Below are 25453 nucleotides of genomic sequence, written 5' to 3' on the forward strand. Positions count from 1 at the left end.
GTGTTGAATGAAATGGAAATCGGATCACACTGCACACTGCACTACAGGGGGGAATCGTATCGTATCGCATCAGTAACTGCTTCATACGTATCTTTAATGTATCGTATCATTGGTTATGCATCGAGATTCGAATCGCATCGACCTCAGTTATGGAGATGCACATCACTAATATATATATAAAAGTTTCTCATTAATCCACACTCAGGCCCCCATAATGACAAAATGAAACCAGAATTCTATAAATGTCTGTCATTTTTTTTATGAAAAATGTAATGTCCATACTGTAAGTATTCAGGCCTCGAGTGTTTAAGTAAAACTTTCTGTGCTTTACACACCTGGAGTGGAGGATTTTCTGCTATTCTTTATGGCAAATCGTCTCATTTCAGATTTCACTTTGCCATTATGGGCTACTGAGTATAGATTCATGGGAAATATAATCTATTTGAGTGATAATAGCTTTCCAAATGGACTGTGTGTATTATATATGTATATAATGTATGTATTTATGTGTGTGTGTGTGTGTGTGTGTGTGTGTGTGTGTGTGTGTGTGTGTGTGTGTGTGTGCATGTGTGTGTGTGAAGTGTTTATCATCCACTTTAGTCAGCCCTTCAATTGAATGCTATTAATATTGGCATGTAGTTAAACACACAGCACCTAATTAAGTGAAGTGTTTGTGAGAATGTGTGTAAATGGCGTTAATTGTGAGCGAGGTATCACACAGGCGCGGCTAATGAGACTCAATCACAGAGAAACTGCAGCAAAAAACCTGCCATGTGAAAATGATGGATTTAAAAAAATTTCTGATGAATTAATGAAATGGGACACAAACATTATGTAAAACATGTGCTCTTATCAAAACCCTCCTCCGACGCTCACATCAGCGCACACAAATCATCTGCTAATGGTCCTGACTCACTGGGTTCTGCAGTAATTGCTGTGTAGCAGTTAGCAGTGATAGCGCCTGTGTGTGTGTGTGTGTGTGTGTGTGTGTGTGTGTGTGTGTGCAGAGGGCATGAAAAACAAACAGGAACGCGTCTTTATTGGATTTTCTGACTGCGTCATGGCGTTTGGCCGTGAGAATCTGATAATAAATAATGACGAGCAGGTAAAGAGGTGTGAAATGAGAACGCTTGCAGCATGCTGGTTTCCTCCTGGACTTACTGTAAACTGAATCTGGCATCCACCCATGATGTAGTCAAGGAATGAGTGCATCTTTATAATCTGTGTGTGAGAGAGAGAGGGAGAGCAGATGGTGGGGAAAAGGAAATAACGATTGGATTAACACTTAAACACAGATGGAGTCACAACCAAGAGCATTTTTTAATTATTTACGTTATTTATAGTCACTTCTTTGGATCTATTCCATCTAACACTCTACAACTAAATGCTTCCTTATGCAAAAAGAAATGCAGAATATGAGTAAAAATGGCATAATGGTTCTTCAGATGCTCCTCTCAGAGAACACTTAAAGATTCCTTATGGGTTCCACCTAAAGGTTCTGCACTCAACCTGCAAAACAATTCATCCTTTGCCTCGTTGTGTGTTTCAAGAAAAAGGTTCATATAAACTCCAAAAGGTACTACAGCATCATGATCTACAACAGCATCTTCTAATACACCTACAGGAAAATGATTCATCTAGAACCTTTTCTTCTTTTGTATTTCTGTGGAAACTCTTTTAAAATGGAACCCTTAAAAACTCCACCACCTCCATCACCTCCATCCTATAACAGTGTGTGTTTAAACACTCAGACAATATAAAAGTTATCTGGAATATTATAAGGTTCTAAGAGTAAAAGACTTGTAGAGCAGATGTGAGATAATTATGACGTTACCTTACACTGACTCAGAATCACAATCCCAGAGTTCCTGTAATTCTTCTTCTTGAGTTTATATTTGGGGTTTATACACTCCCACTGCACCTGGATAGAACAGACAGACAGACAGACAGACAGACAGACAGACAGACAGACAGACAGACAGACAGACAGATGGGGAAGACAGTCAGACAGACAGATAGGGCATACAGGCAGATGAAGCCGGCAGATAGACAAACAGACAGAAAGACAGACAGCAGATAGGACAGATGAAGCAGGCAGGCAGACAGACATACATATATATGGGGCAGACAGAAAGATGAACAGACATACATACAGTGAGAAAGACAGACAAACAGATAGAAAAACCAGACAGACAGACAGAAAGACAGACGGGGCAGGTATACAGACAGGCAAGTCAGCCAAGCATGCAAACAGAAAACCAGAGGGACAGACAAACAGACAGAGAGAAAGGTAGTTAGACAAAAGGGTAGGCAGACAGATAGCAAGGCAGAAAGACAGACAGACAGACAGACAGACAGACAGACAGACAGACAGACAGACAGGGCAGGCAGACAGACAGACAGACAGACAGACAGACAGACAGACAGTGTTAGTGTTGAAATTCCTGCACTTTCCTCAGTGTTTATTTCGAGACAGAAGCAGACTCTCAGTTGTACGTTACTCGGGATAAAGAGCTTCATCTTTCAGAAGAAACAAAATTCACAATAACACAATGAGGTCTGATGAAGGATCATTTGGGCAAACACCTGTTATGTTGAGATCCTACACCTAATCTGCTCTCAGCTCTGGTGCTGGACTGAAGCGAGACTCGTCTATCATGAGCAAGTTCCTAACAGCGTTCAGTATTATCACTGTTTCAGCACAGAATTCTCGCGAAAGTTCTCTTCAAACACAACACAAGTAGACACCTCCATCACCTGTGTGTGTGTGTGTGTGTGTGTGTGTGTGTGTGTGTGTGTGTGTGTGTGTGTGTGTGTGTGTTACCTGCTTGCCATCGATTGCTCCACGCATCTCTTTAAAAGTGGCTTCAAATTCCCCGATGAAGTCGTGTTTGCCGTTTGAGTCCCAGTCCCACACAGAGCACTGCGGAGAGACCAACTATTATTTAACACACACACACACACACACACACACTGTGTTATCACTGCTGACAGCGGTGTCAAAGAGAAGAGTGTGTTTGGACAGAGTGACCTTTCCCTCCTGCTGAGACTAAAACACTCTTCCTCCATCACGTGTGTGTGTGTGTGTGTGTGTGTGTGTGTGTGTGTGTGTGTGTGTGTGTGTGTGCGCATGTGTGTGTGTGTGTCCTAGAAACTGACAGTTTGAAAAGGTTCTTACACTCGTTGCATCTTAAATGATCACTGGGAGCTAAGGTGAATTCAATAAAGGATCTTTGGTAATTCAGTGAGGGATCTAGGGTGAACTCTTTGAGGGATCTACGGTGAATCCAGTAAGGTGTCAAGAATGATTTTTTTTTTTAGGGATCTAGTTTGAATTCAGTGTTGGATCTGTAGGGCAATATGTTGAACTCATTCATGTCAGTGATCTATGGATTAAAAGGTAAATCATCAAAAATGAGGGATCCTGAGGAAGCAGTAAGGATCTCATGTCTTTCTTGCATTTAGAAGTCAGTAGTTCACATAGGCATTGGAAATGAATGGGAATTGTGAAATTAAAAACCTGACTAGAATGTAAGCTCCCAAATTAATGTAGAGTAACTGACACCCAAGCTGACCTCAGATCCCCAAGTGATTCACTTTTACTGTACAATGTAATCACTTATTGACTCAAGATGATCCTGAATCTGTATTTGCTGACTTACACTAGATCCCTTCTCCCAAGTTCAGCTAATTAAACCTTCATTTCCCCTAGATATCTAAAGTAACTTCACTATAGATCCCAGATCCCTCTGAGTAGAATTGGTCTAAGATTCCTCTGTGATACAAAGTGATGAGTGTAAGATGTAGATTTCTGATGGATGTCTACATTACACTGTGTAAACAGTACCTGGTGAGTCGACAGGAAGTGAAAATGTTATCAGCACATCAATCTGAGAAAAATACCATCTATGTTGTTTTCTTTCTTTTATTATCGACCGTGAAACACAGCGAGATGAAAAGTCCGACTGAAACACATCCTGCTCATGTCATTAGCCAAGACGTTGCAACCACGTCACGTGACTACAGGGGGGAAATTAGGTTGGACTGAATAATAATTAAATAAAAACGCTTCCCCTCAGTGCTTTAAAAAACAGCGTTTTGGTGCTGATTCTGTCCCGCCGGCCGGACTGAGCTTCCACTCAGAGGATAATTGTGTTTCTAAAATAGTTCTGCTGGAAATATGGACCACAATATTTCTCCCATCACATCCACCTCGCTGCATGAACCTGATTATAGTTCCTCTAAGGTTGGATTGAGGGCCGCCTCGATTCAGCAGGTAGGAGCAGGAAGTCTCGCTGTGACTGCGGTTATTGTTTTTGCACAGCATGTTGCATATAATTGTGAGGTGATGTGAGTGTTCTGTTCCTGGATGAGCTTCACACAGGGCTGGATGGAGTCACCTTCATTTTACTCAACATCACCAGTGTTGTGCGCGTTACTAAAAAATAGTAACTAGTTACAGTTACTCGTTACTTCATTCAAAAAGTATCTTAGTTACTTTGTTGATTATTTACACCAAAAAGTAATGTTACTGTTAAAAGTAACTTTTTAGTTACTTTTTTAAAGAACCTTCTTTAATGTTCTCATTAATGCCCTTTTATGTGTTATGGTCTACAAACACGAAACTGACTTAAACACAAAGTAATTTTTGAACACTATTTTATTAAAGTCAGAGCAGCACAAACTGAATATATCACAAGGATTTCTGAAATAAAGAACAAAACAAGCTGAATAATAGATTCACAATCAAACACTAAAGTGGCTTCTGCTCTTGTGTTGAGCTCTTAAACATGTTCCTTTCACAGCTGAAGTGTGAAAACTATCAACAATGTAGAACAGAACACCAGGTTAGCTTCTAGCTACTAGCTTCTAGCATGGGTTCCTGGAGGAGCTTCAAAAGAGTTGCTGTTTATCGCAGTAGATACGAGCTTCGAACCAGAAAGACACAGCTTACATTTGACTTAAAAGTTTTTGTCTTTATACTCAACTAAAGTGAAATAATGTAATTTCTCTCTCTCTCTCTCTCTCTCTCTCTCTCTCTTCTGTCATTTCTCCCTCCCATAATCTCTGTTTCTCTATCGGTCAGTTTCAACCTCGTATCTCCCTCATTTAATCTCACTGCTGTCTGGAAGACTTTATCAATGTGTGTGTGTGTGTGTGTGTGTGTGTGTGTGTGTGTGTGTGTGTGTGTGTGTGTGTGTGATGGATCACCTTCAGGATCCGGTCGTGATCTCCACTGCACAGGCAGTTCAGCGAGGTTTTAAACGTCTTCCACAGCGGGTTCAGGTTGTTCATCACAGTCTGAGAGACACAGAAGCAAACATCAGATTCATACATTCTTTTATATTTTCTATTTTTGTGAGGAAGCAGCAGAGCCTCAGGAAATCTTCTCATTTAATCATGAATAATACACAATGTTTTTTTTAACAAATGAAACTTTTTAATTTTATGAAAAATGTAATTAAAAACACTTACAAAAAACACGACAATAAAATGCATTTGATTTTTTTTGATCATTTATGAATTCTAGACAAAAGTTACGAGTATATTTTATTATAAAGCTGCACTGTGAGGGATGGTCATAATAAGGGGCGGGGCTTATTTCATTTTTGCCAAGTTTTTGGTCAGAAGTTTCAATTCTGATGCCATGTGACAGTCCTAGTCTGTGTGGGAGGGGCTTACTCCACCTCTTCTGTCAATCACAGCAACAGCAGCCAATCAGGGAAGTCTTTGAGCTTGTGTATGCAGAAGATGGTAAATGATCCTCATGTGTAAATCTACAGAGGGAAATAATGGGTACAGAATGGTATGTACCCTTGGTACATAACCTCAGAGCAGAGACTTTAAGGGCCTTGCTCAAGGGCCCAATAATGGCAGCTTGGTGGTGATCAGTAACCTTCTGATCATTAACCCAGAGTTAAAAAACAAATAATACAATAAAAAGTTCCATATATTTTTATCTGGCAAAAAATAACGTTTCCACACATGACTTCTCCCAACACCAAACCCCGCCCCTTTAATCCTGGCTCCGCCTCCTTAACGGTGATTAAAAGTTGCTGGTGTTGTTCTATAAAGTTTGTGCGGGTTTTGCATGTGTGTGTGTGTGTGTGTGTGTGTGTGTGTGTGTGTGTGTGTGTGTGTGTGCGTGCGTGCACACTTTAGAATGCATTTTTCAGAAACTTTCCAAACATGTAATTTATCTTCAGGGATCGATGAAAGCATTTCGTGAACATCTCACCTGCCGATATTCGTTATTGTGAATTTAATGAAAAAACTCTAAAAGCATGTCTGGGCCGTGACCTCGAGCAGCTCCCAAACGAGCGCTGTAATCTTTCCAAAATTACACATGGATTTATTTATTTTTTTTATGAAAATGTAATTCTTTGTGGGTGAATCTCACACAGACAGCAGAAAGCAAATATACACTGATCTTCCACGTTCAGGATCCTGAGGAAGAACAGAGCTTTCTGTTCTATCAGCTCTCAGATTAGAGGAAATGCACTTGTGTTTATTTGCAGATGTTTATCAGAGATTTAGCTGCAAATTGGCCACAAACCCCAGGACTGAACGCATTCACGTGTGTGTAATTATCACCTCTGAAGTCAATATGTTCTTTAATACAGTGTGTGCATGTGTGTGTGTGTGTGTGTGTGTGTGTGTATCTGGCTAAACCACACACACAAACTTTAGAATGCATTTTTCAGAAACTTTCCAAACATGTAATTTATCTTCAGGGATCGATGAAAGCATTTCGTGAACATCTCACCTGCCGATATTCGTTATTGTGAATTTAATGAAAAAACTCTAAAAGCATGTCTGGGCCGTGACCTCGAGCAGCTCCCAAACGAGCGCTGTAATCTTTCCAAAATTACACATGGATTTATTTATTTTTTTTATGAAAATGTAATTCTTTGTGGGTGAATCTCACACAGACAGCAGAAAGCAAACATACACTGATCTTCCACGTTCAGGATCCTGAGGAAGAACAGAGCTTTCTGTTCTATCAGCTCTCAGATTAGAGGAAATGCACTTGTGTTTATTTGCAGATGTTTATCAGAGATTTAGCTGCAAATTGGCCACAAACCCCCAGGACTGAACGCATTCACGTGTGTGTAATTATCACCTCTGAAGTCAATATGTTCTTTAATACAGTGTGTGCATGTGTGTGTGTGTGTGTGTGTGTGTGTGTGTGTGTGTGTGTGTGTGTGTGTGTCACCTCTGTCCTGTACACCAGCTGCTGTGTTCCATCAATGTTGACTCTATAAATTTCCAGAAACGGATCTGATTTGCTGAAAAAGTCCTGCAGGGAAACAAGAACACAAAAACACCCTCATCCATCAAACACCTGATAGAAGAAGAAGAAGAAGAAGAAGAAGAAGAAGAAGAAGAAGAAGAAGAAGAGGAAGAAGAAGAAAAAGATATATATTTTATAATACACTTTTTTTCCTAAGGTCTTTCAAAATAACTGAATATGGTGAGAACAGAACAGCATTAAATAATTAATGTATTCAAATATTTGTTCAATTGATTTTTTTAACTGGATTTTAATTTTTTACAATGTAAATGTTTTTTTCTGCTGATTTTTTAACAGCGGTTTCAACTGAATTCTTTATTATCATTTTCAACAATTTTTTTTTTACAAATATTTTTCGCAGATTTTATCCTGATTTTTTACTGAATGATCTGTTTTTAGATTTGTTCCCCATATGCACTCACCATACTCACTCTTTTCCACATTATAAATAAACAACTACAATCTAACAAAAGGAAACAGCTGAGCTGAGGTTTAAGATTAGCAATACTTCGTTACTACACAATAAGTAAGTGGTCTTGGTGGATCAGAGCGCAGAAGTGCAGATGTTAGATTTCTGATCAGAAAGTCCTGAGTACAAATTCCAGCATCACCAAACTGCCACTGCGGGCCCCTGAGCGAGGCCCCTAACCCTGACAGTTCAGGGTATAAATGAGATCATTGTAAGTCACTTTGGATAAGTGTCTGCCAAAATACCATAAATCTACTTAGCTATAAATGTGCGGTATTTATGTGGTTTATTTTATAATCTCTATTTTACTTCCATAGAATGAATTCTTATCCAGCAGGAGGTCGAGTCGCGTTCTCAGTGAGATTATTTTAACCCCAAAATATGAAATGATAATAGATTTATTCTAATTAATAATTTAGTCTTAATGAATTAATCCACTTCACTGTCACATAAACACCAGTCCACATGCACTAGTCACTGATTCTCCATGCAGGTGTTGATTAGAGATTAATGTTGTGTATCTGAGTGTGAGGATATGAGTCCTGTCTGATACACATGCTGAATTGTGTACAACAAACAACAACACAATCTTTATTATTTCCTCTCTAAAAACACGTCTTTGTATAAACAAGCAAAAACTTAATCTTTCCCTTCTTTCTCAGAATGAGAGAGGGATGAGAGAGAGAGATAGAACTTTAATATGGGAAAGGTCTCACTCTGGAAAACAAGAATCTAATCTGCCATGTGTCTGCATCTCTCTCTCTCTTTTTCTCTCTCTCTCTCGTTACCTCTTTTTATCATTCCCTCTTTCTTTTTCTTTCATTAGGGTTAGATTTTAGCTTTCTTTCTCCTTCACCGTCTCATCTCTCTGTAAATCAATCTTTATTTCACTCCTTCTCTCTGTCACACTTCTCCTCTGTCTTCTATCAACCTCTCTTTTTCATGTTCTCTCTCTCTCTCTCTCTCTCTCTCTCTCTCTTTCTCTCTCATTTATCTGTCGATGTCGATCCTGCTATCTGTCTTTCATTCAATTAGTGCTGAAAGTTAAACTTTCTTCTTAGTTTCTTTTTTCTCCCTCCCCCTCTCTCTCTCTCTCTCTCTCTCTCTTTCCCTCAGGAATGGATAGAGTGATGTATGAGATATGAATATTAATGAGGAATGGGCGTGTCTCAATAAAAAAAAAAAAGGCAGCCAAAAATAAAACAACTCGACCTCGTTCACTGTCCGTCTCTCACTTCCTGTAAACATCATGTCCTAAGGTAAACTTCATAGCTGCTCAAATGATTTAAATAATCTGATCTGAAGGTGTAGGTGTTTGTGTGTGTGTGTGTGTGTGTGTGTGTGTGTGTGTGTGTGTGTGTGTGTGTGTGTAAAACCTTATCATCCAGTTTCCTGGCACTGAACGACAGCTCCACATAGTCGTCGTTCCCTGTCAGTTCCTCTGCTGTGACCTGGAACCATGTGTAAACACAGCGAGCACACACACACACACACACACACACACACACAAACGAATAGAAAAAACAAATATCAATTAAAAGCTTGGATTAAAAATTTTAACTTTAAATTCAATTCTAATATACAGAGGCGTGGTTTAAAGGGGGCGGGGCTTACGTGACATTCTGGATAAACATAAATCTGATCAGGTGACATTATGACATCATGTGACAGCTCTAACAGCTAGCCTAATTCTAATTCTAGCTATTTAGCATTATGTGTAAATGAACTGGATCAGAAATGTTAGCTACAGTTGGTTAGCATTAGTGCAGTGTTGTGTTAAGTTACTCTGCTAAGCATCAAGACATCAAGATTGAAGGCTAATCCAGGCTGTCAGTCAGTCAGCATGCTAACACCACAGTGAGATATACTGAGTGCTGAGAGAGGAGAAAGGAACGTACTATGATGGTGGACTTGCCCACTGTGATGCTGTGTTTCAGCAGAGCTTTAGACAGCTTTCTCTGGGACACAATCTGTTCAGGGACAGAAAAGACACAAGTACACGTCACGTCTCTCACGTCCAAGTTTATTTTCGCTGAGACAGAAAGCAGAGCTGTGGTAAGGGAGATGACAGACACCATATGGAGCGTCTCTGAGCCACAAGTGTAAAGAAAAGACCAACATGTGGCGCTGGATCGGATTTTTATTCCATCTCATGATCCAGGTATCTCTTTTCTCTGATAAATATGTGACAGAGACGTGATAAAGATGTGACATGGATGATATCCACATTAGCATAAATTTATTATAACATAGACACTGATATATCATAGGTGTGACATAAATTTGTCATTGGCATAGTTGACATGACATAAATGTGATAAAGACATGGCACAGACATGACATAAACATAATAAAATACAGGATTTAGATGTGACAATCTTGTTAGACATGACAGATGTAACAGAAATGACATAGCCTGGTGAAAGACATGACATAGATGTAATACAAATATGACAGACATGATAGACATGACTAATGTGTGACATAGATGTGCTAGACATGACATAGACGTGATAAAGACATAACATAGATGTGACAGACATGACATAGACATGATAAAAACATGAATAATAACTGACATAGATATGACAGACATGACATAGACCCGATAAAGACATGACAAGGACGTGACAGACATGATATAGACATGACATAGACATGATAAAGAAGTGACAGACATGACATGATGTGTGTGTGTGTGTGTGTGTGTGTGTGTGTGTGTGTGTGTGTGTGTGTATACCTGTCCCAGCGTACACTCCATAGCCCCCAGACAGTCAGCCTCCTTGGTGCCGTTGTGACTGCTGCTGATGTCGTAGAGCTCGTAGCGGAGACGTTGCACCTCCTCAAAGTAGTAGTCCAGGGTGAACACTTTGGAGAACGTGGGGTTGATGGAGCTCCGGATCACCTCGGTCCTGTCCACCTGCAGGAACACAACGAGGAACTGTAGTTATTATAAAGAACTCTGGGATGTGATTGGGAACAAGGTGTTTATTAATTCTTAATAACAGCAGCTCTGATCATAGTGCAGGTTTATTATTTATTAGCACTGATACGTTATCGTTTCCATAGTAACAGCTTATTCACAGGAGTCCTCAGTATCAGCGCTTTGTACCAGTAGGAGGTAAAGCTGTAAAGTTTCAGATGGCTTCAGAGGAATTTACACTTCTTTACAGTTTCCTGCACAGATGAAGTTTTTTCTTATAAACTATAAGAGAGAGATTAAAGAAAGGCCTGTGAGGGTTTATAGCTGCTATAACGGAAGCAACAAACAGGAATTACTGTCCAGGCTTTACATTAGTGATATACTCTTCATAAAAAGCTGAAATACTCTCTGTACGTCTGGTTTTCACCTTCACAAGCACCAGCCTGAGACTCTTAAAGCCTTTTGCATTGCACTGACGTTTCCTAACCTGCACAGACAATTCCATCAGCATTCCCCACATTATAGTTCCCCAGGCTGAAGGAAGATCTGAGGATTTTGGACTAAACCATACTTTGCTGTGAGTAGAACATGTACAGCGAGACACCCTGAGCAAAAGCTTCTCATCAAAAGAGCCTGATCTTCTCCATTCTGTTCCTCTGAATACTTTTGCATCCAACTTAGAATAGATGTGTGTGTGTGTGTGTGTGTGTGTGTGTGTGTGTGTGTGTGTGTGTGTGTGTGTGTGTGGTTATCACTGGGATCAAGCTCTATTCTGGAACAATCTGAAGGTAACGATGCGGAACCGCAGAAGTGATGCAGATAAAAGACTGTAAATTAAAGAAGTTTCATCAACATTATCATCACCTTTCTCTCTTTTTTTTCTCTCATTGTCTGTCCCTTTGATTTGTATCTATCGCTTCTGTTATCTATCTATCTATCTATCTATCTATCTATCTATCTATCTATCTATCTATCTATCTATCTATCTATCTATCTATCTATCTATCTATCTTACCTCTCACTCATTCCTCCTTCTCCCCCTTCCTCTCTCTCTCTCTCTCTCTCTCTCTCTCTCTCTTTGAGGATGGAGGGATGTCATCACTCCTCTGTCAACACTATGGCAGCTGCTGATTTCCCTCGTGACCTTGGAGTCGTGCCACTTTGTTATTTCCTCCACAAACCTCCTGAATAAACACACAGGGCATAAAACCCACCAGACTCCACACTTTCCTCAACTTTTCCAATCACAACATTCTACAGGTAAAACCCTGCGGATGATGGGATCAGACTGGATCAGAGTGAAGAAGCTGAAGGAAAGAGCGGCTGAGGTTGCAATGTTAACATGGATTTTTTACGAATTGTAACTTCTCACACCCTGAATTTTTACATAATACATACACTTTCAACCTCTGTGTGAATCTCACTGACTCTGAGAACACACTCGCTCAGAGAACACACTCGCTCAGAGAACACACTCGCCCAGAGAACACACTCGTTTAGAGAACACACTCGCCCAGAGAACACACTCGCTCAGAGAACACACTCGCTCAGACAACACACTCTTTTAGAGAACACACTCGCTCAGACAACACACTCTTTTAGAGAACACACTCGCTCAGAAAACACACTCGCCCAGAGAACACACTCGCTCAGAAAACACACTCGCTCAGAGAACACACTCGCTCAGAAAACACATTTGCTCAGAGAACACACTCGCTCAGAAAACACACTCGCTCAGAAAACACATTTGCTCAGAGAACACACTCGCTCAGAAAACACACTCGCTCAGAGAACACACTCGCCCAGAGAACACACTTGCTCAGAGAACACACTCATTTAGAGAACACACTCATTTAGAGAACACACTCGCTCAGAGAACACACTCGCTCAGAGAACACACTCACTGAGAAAACACTCTTTTCAAGAACACACTCTGAATAAGATGATGCATGAAATTCTGGATCATTAACTACTAGTTCTTGTGATCTACTAGTTGGAATAAGTAATGAAAGGGGCGGAGCCACAAGAGGGTGCTGTTCGGTTAGTTTATTTGCTCTGTTTCCTAAAATAGCAACACTAACAAGTGTAATGTAGTTTCTGACGATGAGTACACACACACACACACATAGGCACACACACACACACACACACAGGCACATACGGTAAACATTCGGTCCTCGGTAGAACCCTGCTGTTAATGACCGTGACCTGTGTTTTTCCTTGACAGGACGGGGGACAGAGGACAGAGTGCACTAAGTGCAATTTAAAATGCAGCCTTGGTCCCAGGACACACGCAGAACTTCACATGCTGCATTTATTTCTGCTTTCGTTGCTGGAAATCGTCTGATTCAGCTCCTCGGGGTCCTGTAACGGGAAGAGGGGAAGTGCGCTGGGCAGGAAATCAACAACAATAGCGTTCCTCAGCTCATTTCCGCTCCTTCCCAAGGGCGCTTTGTTACACAGAGGTCGTGACCTTTACAGACAACTGAAAAACTGTTCTTTTATATGTTAACATGAGCCACTCTTTATAATCAGCTTTCTAGCTAACGTTGGAGAGCTAATGCTCGCTAAACTACCTGTTATCTGAAAACAGTCGCCTCATCAGAAGTGCTTCAAAGTGAGAAATGCCCAAGACAGAGGTTCTTTAAAGAAGGACACGCCCATAACTGAGGTTTAAGTGAGGCACAGCTTTGACCGAGATTTCTTAAAGTGGGACACACCCATAGCATACGTTTCTCAAAGAAAGACAGAGGTTCAAAATGGAATACACCCACAAAAGTAGGACAAGAGACAGGTTCTTCATATGGGCCATGCCCATGACAGTGGTTCCTCAAAGAGAAACACCCATAAAAGGTTCTATAAAGTGAGAAACAGCCAAAACCAAGTTTCTTTTAAAGTGAGACATGCACATGAGCAAGGTGCTTTAAACTGGAGACATGCCCATGACATGTAAAGCTGAAACCCACCCATTACAAAAGTGAGACACATTCAAGTGGGACATGCCCATGGCAGAAGGTCCTTAAATTGAGACACTCCCATAAAAGAGGTTCCTATAAAAAGACATGCTTATAATAAAGGTTCTTTAAAGTGGGACACACCCATTGAAGAGGTTCTTTAATGTGGGCACATCCATTAAAGAGGTTCTTTAATGTGGGGGACACACAGCCAAGGTCCTTCAAAAGAATGGTATGAAGTGAGGTACACAAGAGAGCGGCGCTTTAAAATGGAACATGGCCGTTACAAAAGTAGGACACGACTATGATACAACTGGCACACAACAAACGTGAAACCCGTCTAGGAAAAAAGTAGGACGCCCATTACAAAAGTTAAACACGCCCATTACAAAAGTTTGACACGCCCATTACAAAAGTTAAACACGCCCATTACAAAAGTTTGACACACCCATTACAAAAGTTTGACACACCCATTACAAAAGTTAGACACACCCATTACAAAAGTCGGACATGCCATTACAAAAGTTGGACACGCCTGTTACAAAAGTTTGGCACGCGAGTACAAAACTGTTTAAAATGAATTAAAAATGAAAACACCAGTGTGTGTGTCCTGTGGAGGTGAGAACAGTGGGTTATCATGGTCTCTGCACTGGGACCAGGAGTGTCTGCTGTGCACAGGATTACGGTTAGATTTCATTTTGTCGTTTCACATTTAACTGGAGAAATTGTCGGAAACGAGCCTCAGGGCACAAACTCTAATCACTAGTGTCGCTGATTAACCCCGAGTGAGCACTGGGACGTGCGCTCTGTGTATCGTTACGATTCTCAGCAGGATTTTATATTACAGATCTCAGGAATAATTAGTGCCATTTTGAAAGATTTTTTTATGGAACTTTTAAACCACATCCACTTCATATCACTGCAGCTTCAGCACTCATTACTGCTCATCACTCCACCAAATCCCTGCGATGAAGTTCCTCTATCAGCAGACCTGCTCTGAATCCACATCGCTACGCTCTGCTCACGTCATCGATCGGCGCTAACGATCAGAGACTTCAGCTATAAGCGTTTCTTCCTCTACCAGCTCTCATTAAACATGCATAGGGACGTTAAGCAGGAAAATTAAACTCGGAATGCGGTCACAGAGCTCGTTAGCGCCTCTGATGGTGTATGCAGATACTACAGTTTTTATTTTAGTTAATTTAATCATTAAACGATGCACAAAGCCAAACGTGTAACACATCATTTGTTCATCAGTTATTTGTTTACATTTGTCTTTAGCCACCTAGCTTTAGAAGCTCTATATAATGCATAGCAAGTACTGTTCTAAACTGGGAGTAAAAAGTGCAGGCCACGCCCACAAACCAACAGTATCAGTGAGTTAATGAGCGTACGGTTTATCTTGTAAGTATTGCCTCGTTAGCATCTAGTCTACAAAGCTCAAAAACACAAGTGGCCGTTCTTTTCTTTTTATTTAGTTTTTTACACGGCACAGCACTGATCTGAAAACACACTCGATTTTGGCTTTAACGTCTCGCAGGGACACGGCGGCGCAGTGGGACAGTGGGGACTTGGGACACAGAGACGCTGAACATGATGAAAATGATGTGACGACCCCGACAGCTTGCCTCGGGATACAGAGTCATAAAATGATGAAAATGGATCGTTCTACATTTTTCATGTGATATTACCTTCAAGTGGGAACGCACACACACACACACACACACACACACACACACACATACACACACACACACACCACACACCACACACATACACAAGGAGCACAAACAGCGATGTTTTGTAAACGACTAATGAGGAACGAAGGAGGCGATGAGAAAGAGTCGGCTGTTAAGTTGGCACAAAACACACAGAGAGAGAACTCACTGAGAACATATGCAACACACACACACACACACACACACACACATTAAAAAGTCATACACATCTAAGGATTTCCTTAATCTCATAATAAGTTTATGATACCAAGGAAGAAACATCCCACCTTCATATCACCCTCCGAGTGGGAATTATGAGTTGCGATTCAACGAAATAAAGTCAGAACATTAGGAATTATTTGTTTATTTCCAGCTGCTGAATTTCAGACGAGCCAGAAATCATGCTAATGTTTAAACATGAGCGCAGCTGTACGCTAATGCAAGCTGATGGCAGATAACAAATTTGACAATTCTAAGTAGCGAATTATTTCAAATTGCAATTATGGGAAATTTTCCGGTCCCAACATCCCTTTATTGCTCCACGTTAGCGTTTTCTCTCTACGCTGAAGTGATTTGAACGATCTGAAGAGGTTTTTGTGTATAAAGTTACTTAATTGTTTAAAGGTAATTTAGCATCATTTTAATGAACATTATATAGCCGTGTAAGCGTCTGGGATCTGACAAATTATTTGTTAATGTTGACATTATTTTGTAAATATGTGAAACCTCTGCTACAGTAGTGATACAAAACTTTCTTTAATGTTCATAGGAAAAAGTGCACACTTTGTAACAAATTTGGGGCACAATAACATCTAGTATTCAGGGAACCATCCCCAGCCACTTTCAGTGCCGGTCCCAAGCCCGGATAAATTGGGGAGGGTTGCGTTAGGAAGGGCATCCAGCGTAAAACATGTGCCAAATCAAAAACGTGCGGAGGATCCGCTGTGGCGACCCCTAACGGGAGAAGCCGAAAGAAATACATACATTCACACACACAAACATTTCAGATTGTTTTATCTGCAGAAAAGTAAAAGGGCTTCACCTCAATCCATTGGCCATGCGATTGCATCTTGAGCAGGATGCAGGGGTCGGGTTTGGACAAAGCGTCCCGGTCCGAGATTCCTTTACACGCCACACGCAGTTCCACTTTAGACAGGCAGGGGCTGTTAAAGAGCCCCAGTGAGGTTGCGGCTGATTCGTAGATGTCACTCATTTTGAGTTTAGTGCTCACACTGTGAAGGAGAAAAACTCAAGCAAGTGAAAACATTATTCCTTTTTATTTGCTATAAACTTCATCATGCAGGTAATTACCCAGGGTATTGCTGAACACCAGAAGGACTGTGGACACTTTGTTCCACTCTCAAAATAATATTAATATATCATTTATTAATATATCATTTATTCATTCTACTGTAGTATTCAGCTGCACTGCGACAGCTCCGCGTTCCCACCACAGAGGGCGCCAAAGCGTCAGACAAAAACAGCAAACATATTTATTACATTTTACCAAAATAAACAAAAAATTGACAATACAAAAAATTGTATCTAACCCATAAATATTTGTATTTTGTCTACAGATTGCTAAATAAAATCAGTCATTGTATAATTGTGTATTTGGAATTCATGAAATCAGCACACATCAATTCCTTTCCTGGTTACAGAACTTTAAATGGATCCATAAACTAAAGAAAAATGTTAAAGAAAGAATTTGGATCTATAAAGTGCTTTGATTTTTATTCATTAAAAAACTGTCCAATAAAATGAAACACAAAACCTTTAATTATTGAAACAGGACATTTGTGTGGTCTGCATGAAAACAGTGTTTCAGCAAAGCGACGTGCTGCAGCTCCGAGTTCATTCCATCATCAAAGCCAAAGAAGCATAAAAACAGCATGAGAACAAAAACTATTCCAGCATTTACTCTGTAAAGCACAACACATGATCAAACGCTTCCTGTGTGTGTGTGTGTGTGTGTGTGTGTGTGTGTGTGTGTGTGTGTGTGTGTGTGTGAGAGAGAGAATGAATGAATATTAAACATAAAAGCTGATGAAACATAAAAAATACAAACAAACAAACATGAAAACACAATTTATAAACACATCAAGCACATAAAGGAAAGAGTCTCAGTAAAGGAGGCATGGCTTCTGTGTGTCAGTCTTAGTAAAGGGGGCATGGCCTCTGTGTGTCAGTCTTAGTCAAGGAGGCGTGGCCTCTGTGTGTCAGTCTTAGTAAAGGAGATGTGGCTTCTATGTGTCAGTCTCAGTAAAGGAGGCGTGGCCTCTGTGTGTCAGTCTTAGTAAAGGAGGCGTGGCCTCTGTGTGTCAGTCTTAGTTAAAGAGGCATGGCCTCTGTGTGCCAGTCTTAGTAAAGGGGGCGTGGCCTTTGTGTGTCAGTCTTATTAAAGAAGAAGCTTTTGTTCAGTGTCTTCTGTGCTTCGGTAAAAAAAACAAGTCTGTTCCATTCCTAGTAAAGGAGGCGTGGCCTATAAACAATAAAATATTGTATCGCACTGTATCCCCTTCTAATATATCGTAAAAGCTTTTCATCAACAAACCTATCCATCGTGCTCGCTCATTAGAATATTAAGCCACATCCAAATAGATCTTACATCATTCTAATCTTTATTTTCCACCTCTGGTTTTCCTCCAACACTCCCGGTGGTGATTTGTGATTTAACATTCTGTGTGTTGAGTTTGTCATCAGAATTACTGTAACTGCTCACAGCCGGAGACTTACGGATCAATCACACAGCGATTCCCGGCGGCTCTGGAACATCACTGCTGCACGAGTTCAGAGACGCCCAACAGCCTTATCCATCACACACTGGCAGAGTGTGTGTGTGTGTGTGTGTGTGTGTGTGTGTGTGTGTGTGTGTGTGTGTGCGCGTGAGGAAAACCTGTCTGATTTACCCAGTCCTGTCCCCGGTGTGATGGGTCCTCAGTAAAGATCTCACAACATCTCTGCTGTTATTAATCAGATTGTGAATTTTGTGGCTTTATGCACTAAATTACACACAAATAGTTGCTTATCAAAATGTGTGTGTGTGTGTGTGTGTGTGTGTGTGTGTGTGTGTGTGTGTGTATTATTAATGCATAAGCGTGATGCCTGACAGTGGTGCAGCTGTCAGAGGGTTTGCCGTGTTTGAGGCAGGTTTAAATCCTGATGAAACCTTGTCTGGGAGCGAGAGCGTGACGTGGGAGCTCTGGGAATACCGAACTTACAGACATGACTGTATAATACCACAAGTACATTTTACCTGAATGTCTAGCAGAACGTAACCAAGAAAACATTTTCATACCTTTGAAAAGTAGTGCTACAGATTGTGGGCGTGGCTACACCCCATCTGGCAAATGTGCAGTTTTGTACTGATAACTGTAATCACTCTGAACCGCTGGAGTGTTTTATTGCTCTTACACCACCCGCTGTGGCAATACAACTACACACCATACTTTTATCCATTTATAGTTACATTAAATGTGAGTTCTTGCCTACATTATAGCAGCTATAAACGCCGATTCCCTCAGCAGCCTCTCTCTCTTCTCTCTCTTGAAAATAACAAGACAAAACTCACAGTTTGTTCTTCCTGTTGCTAATAAAAGTGCAGGGGTCTACACTCCTCCATCAGCTTTTTCTACATCTGTAACTCTGACTGTTATAAAGCGCTGACTTTGGAGACTCCTTTCCTGGATGATATACATTTTTACTTCATCTGTATTCAGAGTATTTACATCTATCTTTAATCTGTTTATTACCAGAGCTTCCCCTCTCTCTCTTTTTCATCTTTCTCTTTCTCTCTCTTTCCCACACAGTGTTTGTGAGTAATGACGCTCTAACACATGAGATGAGTGTGATGAGGAAGTGAAGTGAGTATGAAGCTCTTTGATGTTTCTGACTCTTGAATTTCGAATCAGGAATTTCTCAATCTTATGCAAATTAGCGAAGAAACTATGAAGCCACGAATCCCAAAGATTGGACTGAATGGATTTCACAGGCCGAGCACACAGCGATCTCGTTTCTCTGCTCTACACCACTTCAGTTCTAAACGCTGCTTATTTCCCACTCGGCCCAGATGGAAAGGAACCTCTTGTAGAAATGCAGTTTGAAGGTAATCAGTTGTGTCTTTTCAGTTGATTAAATGTGCAGAATGATGCATGTTCATATCATGTAACGCTGTTTACAGACGCTTCTCATTTGCACCAACACATTTTCTGTAAAAGAATCTGCAGAGAAAATTCTCTCCTTCTTCCCCGGTTGTTATATTTGTGTCGTTTTTTTTGCTTCTGTTTAATGAGGGCAAAGGTGTCTAGATGTTGTCGGGGCATTTCAGCTGTTTTCTGTGCATTACAAAAGTTTAAGCAATTTATCGTAACGTATTCAAAGTGACACCACACCCACAGCCGGCACAGAGATGTCAGATAAACGTCAGTCCGATACCACATCGCACCCGTAGCACACACGTGAAGACGAGCCGCCACACGTCCTGCTGTGTTTCTACACTAATTAACTGTCATTTCATCACAGTGCCGATGAGGAAACTCTGACACTGAACAGAAGCTCGACACGTCTGTGAATCTTCCCGTAAATGAAATGAGGCTCAGCTGGAGAAATGTGAAGGGGATTGTGGGAGACGAGAACAAGTGCACTTCCTGAGGCGTTACAGCAAGTCGATCCCTCAATTTCTCCCTGAAAATCCTTTCAGAAGACCATTACATGCCTTATCTTCTCAACTCGGCTCTCTGTAATCTGTAACAGTGAGAGAGAGAGAGAGCAAGAGAAAGAGAGAGAGAGAGAGAGAGAGAGAGAGAGAGCAAGAGAGAGAGAGAGAGAGAGAGAGAGAGAGAGAGCAAGAGAGAGAGAGAGAGAGAGAGAGAGAGAGAGAGAGAGAGAGGGAGAGAGAGAGAGAGAGAGAGAGAGAGAGAGAGAGAGAGAGAGAGAGAGAGAGAGAGAGAGAGAGAGAGAGAGAGAGAGAGAGAGAGAGAGAGAGAGAGAGAGAGAGAGAGAGAGAGAGAGAGAGAGAGATGGTTCCCACCTCATGTCAGGAGGGAGACATCGATCCACTGCTACAGAATGCTGTACACTCTCATTTGCCCACAATGCACCTGGCAAAATGACATGAAGTAATTAGACTGGATTTTGAATTCTTTGTATGTACACAGGCCACGCTTCCTTCACTGAGACTGAAAACAGAGGCCACGCCTCCTTCCCTGACACTAAACACAGAGGCCACGCCTACTTCACTGAGACGAGAGGGGTTATGGATTCTTTACTGAGACAAACACAGAGACCACACCTCCTTCATTAAAACTAACACAGAGGCCACACCTTCATTAAAACTAACACAGAGGCCACACCTCCTTCATTAAAACTAACGCAGAAGCCACACCCCCTTCATTAAAACTAACACAGAGGCCACACCTCCTTCATTAAAACTAACACAGAGGCCACACCTCCTTCATTAAAACTAACACAGGGGCCACACCTCCTTCAATGAGACTGACCAGAGGCCACACCTCCTTCACTTTCCTGAGCCAGTCACATATGCTGGTGAGCTTCCTTTCAAATAGATTTTTTTATTGTTATATTACTAGAAAAAACCTGCAATACAGAAATTAATCCGATTTCACACTTCTGAATATTCTCCTGTCTTTTAAAGCTGCACTGCACATCAGTCCAGAGATCAGCACCGAGAAGATTAATGCCAGATCTGGTTTCAGCCTGTCAGAGACGAGGAGATGAAGTGGCGTCTCATTAGCCTTAAATCTGCGAGTGTGTGCCAATTTACTTGCATCTGATCTATTACAATTCCAACAGGGACACTAATCAGACCTCAGGCTCCTCATCAGACGCCCGGCCTCGTTATCGCTCTGAGGCGGAGTAATTATAGAGGACTTATTGTGCTTTATGAATGGCACAAGACTCCACAATCAGATAACTAAAGTGTTTGTGTGTGTGTGTGTGTGTGTGTGTGTGTGTGTGTGTGTGTGTGTGTGTGAGATAGACAAAAAGCAAAAAAGACCTAAAATAAAAGCCTATAAAATAAAAATAAAAGCCAGTTAAGGACATGACAGAGACTCTGAACAATAGGTGAGGCAATTAACCTGTTCAGGATGTGTGTGTGTGTGTGTGTGTGTGTGTGTGTGTGTGTGTGTGTGTGTGTGTGTGTGTGTGTAAATAAACACATCGCTAACATTAATAGATCCTCAGTAAGCTTCACAACCCGTCTCTACAGTAATCTGAATATTGTGCATGTGGGTATTCTGCTTAAAGATAATGAGGTTAATTAAAGACTGAAGCACGAACACACGTTCATGAAAGAACTCGACACCATCAACCCTGAGAACCTGCATGTAGAACTGGAGCAGAAGCTCTTTCACAAACAATATAGTGCACAGCATCGAGAAGACACGCCCCTTTGTAGTTAGATTGTTTAGCATCCAGAAGCCACGCCCCCTTTTACTAAGAATGACATACATAACAAATCCTTACTCCTTTTTTACTAAAAACAAAGACATAGAGCTGCCTCATATTCAGACTGAGAGACATCGAAAAACCACACCCATTATGCAAATTCAGACAGGTACAGGAAAGCCACACCTCCTTCTATAAAACAACATACAGAAGCCACACCCTTTTTACTGGAAACAACATATATAGAGCATTCACAGCTCCTGAGATTGATAGACGTGTAAGCCACGCCTCTTTCACTGGTCCCAGACAGACCAAAGCCAGACTGACTCCTCTGCCATGAGGTTAAAACCTGGCTACAGGTTAACGTTATCAAAACTACATACTTATCAGGTGTATAAAGACGGTACAGGAAGTCGCTCAGGGCGGTTTCCTGATCAGTTCTTTATATTTTCTGGGATACAGATTTATTTAAAGCTTCCCATGTGATTAGTCTTAAAATATCCTCCTTTACATTGATAATTCATGTTGCACAATTTCCTGGGTTGTGTGAGGGAAGAGTGTGTGTGTGTGTGTGTGTGTGTGTGTGTGTGTGTGTGTGTGTGTGTGTGTGTGTATTTGTGAATTGATTGACAGGAGCCAGAAGTCGCGTGTTAAAATATATCGATCTGAGATAACCAGTTTCTTCCCCTTTTACAAATGGTCGAACTAAATGAATAAATAATGAGAAAACGTCGATAAAGACCCAGCAGCATCTTGCATGTCAAACTGGGAGCCGTTTGGCGCCTGGAGTGGCCCTGAAAAGTGCTAGTGACTGTTAGTTAGCTAAACACTTGAATGGTTTCACATTGACCACTCAGAGGAGTCACACTATGGTACTAATTATGAGGTCAGCTGAAAGTGCAGTTCTGACAGCGTGGTGTGTCGCTGTCCAGATTCAGCACCAGGTCCAGGACGACATCCCTCATCTCCTGTGTAACACCTGGAGGACTTTATATTCACCCCTGATCCAGAACCCAAGCTGGTGAGGAACAAAGGGGTTCCTCAGGGTTTTCTCTGGTTTTAAGAGGCTATGAGGGTCAATGTGATGGAGAAAAACTCAGACACACGCAGATCAGCATCAGTAAACATTTAACATTAACTTTCCTAATTGTTTCAAGTAATAAACATGTTTCATTCATGAAACTCAGCTGGTTTTATCCGAATGCATTCATGACCCCATCATTCGTATTAAAAGTGAAATAAGTTCTACACAAGTAGAATGATTATGTGCGTCCACGCTGCTTCACGATGATCTACAGGATCAGAAACAGGATCTGCTCCAGCTCTGTGTTATAAACACACCTGCTGACGTACTGCAAGAAGGAGAAAGAGAAACCGCTTGAACTTACCTTAAACATGGGAGAAATAAATCCTGGCAGTTGAGGCTTTCATGGAGAAATTAGAGAGAGGGAAGTGTGCAAGCGTTTCGTCCCTGCAGGCGGTAAAACTCCATCCTGATCTCAGGTGATGTGCAGGTGATGATGGTGATGATGATGGTGATGATGATGAGATGATGAAGAGGAGGACGTTGAAAGGAATAAATAAGCCTGGAAGATGCTCAGAGTTTTCTACACAAAGTGACTGGTGTTTCTGCTCCTGTGTAGAGACACTGAGCTTTACACCGACACTCCGGACTGCTCGGGGTTTTATTCTAACCTGCTGCTGCAGCGCCGTCATTTAAACAGCGGAGAAACAGCGACATCTAGCGGTCACACCGAGAAAACGGTCATAACTGATTCATCTCCAAACTCTACATTTCCGAACTTAAAAAAAACATGTCCAGATCAGGATATAATAGTTAAATCACATAAATTCCTGCATGTGTGCACTACACACATAGATTAAATGACGGAATAAAACAAAACCTGAAGGCAGAAGTACAAATACTTCCTTACTGTATTTAAGAAGATTTTTTTGGCATCAGTACTTTAATTAACTATTTATTATTCTGACAAACGTTAACTTTTTATTCATTACATTTTTACACATATATTTGTATTTTCTACTTCTTATATTTTCACACCAGACTCGTTACCTTAGTTTTAATCTATTTGGTGAAATGTCAATATTTATTCATGTTTGTCATTGTACAGCTTTTTCAGTCCACTAGTGGATCATTTCCTGTTTCTCTCACACCACAGATGTAGACTAGTTTCTGAAGCTCACAGTAAGCAGAGCAGGAGGCAGTAAGAAGTCTGGGGTTAACGTGGATGAGACAGAGGGAGTCAGTGATGAGAACATGACTGAGAACAGAGACATTCCTGATCATCATCATCATCATCATCATCTTCTCTTTGCTTGTGTTCTACGTGGTGGATCTTCAGTCTGAATACATTCATGAGAGAACAACATTTTTAATTCGCTTTGTATTAATATATTAATTAAGGCTGTCAAAATGCAAATTCATTTTAACGGCTCACTGCTTTTGTAAAATGAAGAAAACAGCAGGGGGCGCTCTCTGCCGTCTTTGTCATCTCTCTTCACAGACACATCAATAAAACAACCTGAATCTCAGTGAATATTTGCCTCACAGACATAATAAATATATGTGTAGAAAACTCGAAATGTCTTCTAAATAAACAAATTCACCTAGAAAACAAAAATTCTCTGATTCTGTAATCCGTATGAAAGAGATAGTTTCTCCGGTATCACCTCATTAACCGTCCGTGTGGAAACATAGCAAAGTTTCCATCGAGAGTCCTGACAATTCACATCATTTAAAACACCAAATTACTTTAAAACATTTACAGGAATATTTTGTCTTCCACATTAATGCTGCTTATTTCCCTTCAACAATAAACACAATGTTTTACTCTAAATACCACAGCAATCTGGCAAAGATAAACAATTAATTTATTTAAAATAAAATACAAATAGTGCATATTATTTATGTATATATTAAACTTTATATTCGTTCCTTCACCGGAGTCTCCGTTTGTGATACGAGTAAATGTTAAACACCTCCCAGTAATCGATCTCTTCACCACGTCAATCAGTTTATTTATCAGTGTTGTTTTAGCGGCGTGTTCGGCATACGAGTCATATACCGCGATCGAGCTGTTACTATGGAAACAGAAGCAGATTTATTAACACATTCTACTGGAAGTTGTGGATAGAAATGGATTACACGAGTTTTACATGTTAGTAAATGTATGATCATGTGAATACTGCAAACATAAGAACTCATTCTCAAAAGTGTATTGTTGCAAATAATATCTAATAAATTTATACAACTTTCTTTTTCCTCTGTAATATTAATATTTCTCACCATTTTACTCAAACACGTACAATTTCAGTCTGACATCAGTGATATTATTTAATTTCCAGAAATAAATAATAAGAAATACAACAATTTAGCATTTAATCAGTACTGAAATTTATTCATATTTAAAGAAACGTGTGTGTGTGTGTGTGTGTGTGTGTGTGTATTCATTTGTATTTTATTGCATTATTGTCTTGAAAAAAATATATATAAACATTACACAGGTTTAATATTCACACAGGAATAAAAAATATTAAGACAAAGTGATTAATTACTGATTAATTGTTCAGCTGGAATGTGTGTGTATATGTGTGTGTATATGTGTGTGTATATGTGTGTGTATGTGCACACATGCGTTAATTTGTGTTTATTATTTTCTTAAAAAG

General features: G+C 40.5%; 1 protein-coding gene across 2 annotated transcripts in view; it reads right to left on the minus strand.

Moving 5' to 3' along the window:
- cpne4a (copine IVa) overlaps positions 1-23440 on the minus strand; it is a 31440-nt gene extending 8000 nt beyond the window's left edge. The window contains exons 1-10 of one of the 2 annotated variants that reach the window (XM_046877612.1): positions 23155-23440; positions 16401-16590; positions 10504-10683; positions 9662-9733; positions 9140-9214; positions 7217-7300; positions 5212-5301; positions 2825-2923; positions 1835-1921; positions 1162-1221 (exon numbers count right to left, since the gene is read on the minus strand). In XM_046877612.1, coding sequence (XP_046733568.1) covers positions 1162-1221; positions 1835-1921; positions 2825-2923; positions 5212-5301; positions 7217-7300; positions 9140-9214; positions 9662-9733; positions 10504-10683; positions 16401-16571 — 918 coding nt within the window. In that variant the 5' untranslated portion in view covers positions 16572-16590; positions 23155-23440. Of the gene's footprint in view, positions 1-1161; positions 1222-1834; positions 1922-2824; positions 2939-5211; positions 5302-7216; positions 7301-9139; positions 9215-9661; positions 9734-10503; positions 10684-16400; positions 16591-23154 lie in introns of both variants that reach the window. The other variant, XM_046877611.1, reaches the window with a different exon arrangement.
- Between the last annotated feature and the right edge of the window lie 2013 nt (positions 23441-25453).

Source organism: Silurus meridionalis, chromosome 21 (assembly GCF_014805685.1).
Source record: "Silurus meridionalis isolate SWU-2019-XX chromosome 21, ASM1480568v1, whole genome shotgun sequence".
NCBI classification, from domain to species: Eukaryota; Metazoa; Chordata; class Actinopteri; order Siluriformes; family Siluridae; genus Silurus; species Silurus meridionalis.